The following is a 2,517-nucleotide window of genomic DNA, read 5'->3' as shown; positions in this document are numbered from 1 at the left end:
TTCCCCCTCTGTGCTGACGTCATTTGTGAAAGGTCCCTAACGTAATATTCTTCACAAGAAAATAACAAATCAATGTGGTGTCAACAAGTGAGAAAGAGATGAAGTGAAGCGGAAGTGAAAATAAACTTTCTAAAAGTAAAGAGGTTCGGTTTCCTTTTTGTCCTTTTTTATACCCCGTTTCTTTTCGTTTTTTTATTCTCCGATTTTTTATGGTTTTTTTGTTGGAAAAATGTCAAAAATCGTAGCCCGCAATTCGCGGCCGCGACAAACGCAGATGCCTAATTTGTCTGTTTTCGTGAAATTGTCCAATTGCATTAAGGTTGGTATAAATCAAATGAATTTGTATAGTCTTGGTTCTTGCTTTGTTATTCTTTTGACTCCCAAAAAAAACCCCGTTATTATTCCCAACAGATACTTGCAATGATCTTCTTTGCTGACTTTAAAATACTGAGATACAGTAAATCAGTGCTCCTGCCTCTTGAATGATCTAACAATTTCTTTGGGGTGTTGGACCCATACCATAACCACACCACGACGATAAATATGTAACCACTAAAACGTTATAATATTAATGAAATTCGGTACAATGCAACCTTTTACTTCAATGCTCTTTTTCTATGGCACTTCTTTGTGGGATTCTGTTTAACTGTCATCATCATCATCATCATCATCATCATCATCATCATCATTGTTTGGAAAGCAGAGTAGGAGGGAAAGTCTTGTTTGAATTTCAGACAAAATACAGTAGGAGGGAGAGTCTTGTATAAATCATTATCATCATCATCATCATCATCATCATCATCATCATCATCATCATCATCATAACCATCATAACCATCATCATCATCCTCATCATCCTCCTCATCATCATCATCGTCATCAAGTGTCCGGATTGAAACATAGGCTAACATTGGCGATCATGGTTCGCCGTTATCCCCCCCCCCCCCCCCAACCCCTTCGGGTGTTCTTACAAAATCTACCATTATTCTGGTCACCCATCTGTTTGATACCTGCTTTGTTTGCCATCGATATAATAATGTAGAGAATCTCTCTCTCTCTCTCTCTCTCTCTCTCTCTCTCTTTTCTCTCTCTCTCTCATACACACACTCTCTCTCTCTCACACACACACACACTCTCTCTCTCTGTCTCTCTATCTTTCTCTCTATCTCTCTCTCTCTCTCTCTCTCTCTCAATATATATATATATATATATATATATTTTTATATATATATATATATATATATATATATAATATATATATGTATGTGTGTGTGTGTGTGTGTGTGTGTGTGTGTGTGTGTGTGTGTGTGTGTGTGTGTGTGTGTGTACACATATTAAAATGTATTATTAGTAAAAGCGTCCCCCCGTTTGGTCGTTAAACCAAGACACCTAATTCTTGTATATCCTACGCAGCGAGTGGGTTTGAACAGCTACCTCATTTTCACTTGGAAGGACGAGAAGCTCCAGTGGAACCCGGCTGACTACGGGGGGCAAACTGAGATCACCGTCATGTCTAGCAGGTCAGGACTGTGCGGAGAGGAATGCTGTTTCTTTCTGAACTAGTAGGGCCTACTAGTTGTGTCTGCTTTTTAAAAAAAGAATTAAAAAGAAGGTGGCTGTGCAAAGTCCCTTTCAACACAATTTAGACATGAATCTCTGATAGGACCGAGCCAAATAGGTTGAGAGCCCTGAAAACACCACAAAAGATCTCAACATGATTGAAGAAGCCTTTAGATCCTATCTATCTATCTATCTATCTATCTATCTATCTATCTGTCTGTCTGTCTGTCTGTCTGTCTGTCTGTGTGCCTACCCACCTATCTGTCAGTCTGTCTATCTATCTACCTATCTATCTATCTATCTATCTATCTATCTATCTATCTATCTATCTATCTATCTATTTATCTATCTATCTATCTATCTGTCTATCTGATCGGTCACTGTAACTTCCACATTGATGTCTACCATGTATACAATCTCATTAGTGGGTCCCAAAGTCTAGGAATAAAGTTCTATATTATATATATGCCCTCGGAAAAAAGTAATTGTCCTTAGATTTCAGGTCTAATTTTGAAAAGGTTATAATCGTGCTACATTAATAATCCTGGTAATTTTTTTTTTAGCTTATTCAAAGATGAAAAACAATATAAGACTAGTTTTTGAACAAAACGTCAATTTTTACAAAAACAACTCACGATAAGAAGACCAACTCCTTAAACAGCAAAACACGATTTGATGAAAATTGCATGTATTGCTTAAGAGCATGATTTCAATAACGAGTATGCCCGCATTGTGCAGCAATAATAACCTAGCATCTCCGTCTCATTGAGCTACATGTATTCGTTGAATCTTGATTTGAGGCATGTTGGTCCTCTCCTCCTGCAAACCTTGCGCCAATTCATGAAGTTAATCTAATAGGCCTGTTATTGCTGTGACATCATGGATTTTAGGCAAACATTCCACTCATAAAACAGCTGCGAAAAGATACGTCTCTTGGCTGCGAAAAGAGATGACGAC

The 2,517-nt window shown here is 37.7% G+C and overlaps 1 protein-coding gene across 1 annotated transcript in view; it reads left to right on the top strand.

The window, feature by feature from the left end:
* Nucleotides 1-1,413: 1,413 nt before the first annotated feature.
* The window catches only part of LOC101861632 (neuronal acetylcholine receptor subunit beta-3-like), a gene marked incomplete at its 5' end in the record, with an annotated part of 4,092 nt that continues 2,988 nt past the window's right edge, over nucleotides 1,414-2,517 (top strand). The window contains one exon of the mRNA XM_005112300.2: nucleotides 1,414-1,520. Coding sequence (XP_005112357.1) covers nucleotides 1,414-1,520 — 107 coding nt within the window. The remainder of the gene's footprint in view (nucleotides 1,521-2,517) is intronic.

Source organism: Aplysia californica, unplaced genomic scaffold (genome assembly GCF_000002075.1).
Source record: "Aplysia californica isolate F4 #8 unplaced genomic scaffold, AplCal3.0 scaffold01231, whole genome shotgun sequence".
NCBI classification, from domain to species: Eukaryota; Metazoa; Mollusca; class Gastropoda; order Aplysiida; family Aplysiidae; genus Aplysia; species Aplysia californica.
The sequence above is the reverse complement of the archived record's forward strand: the minus strand, read 5'-3'. Positions and strand labels throughout refer to the sequence as shown.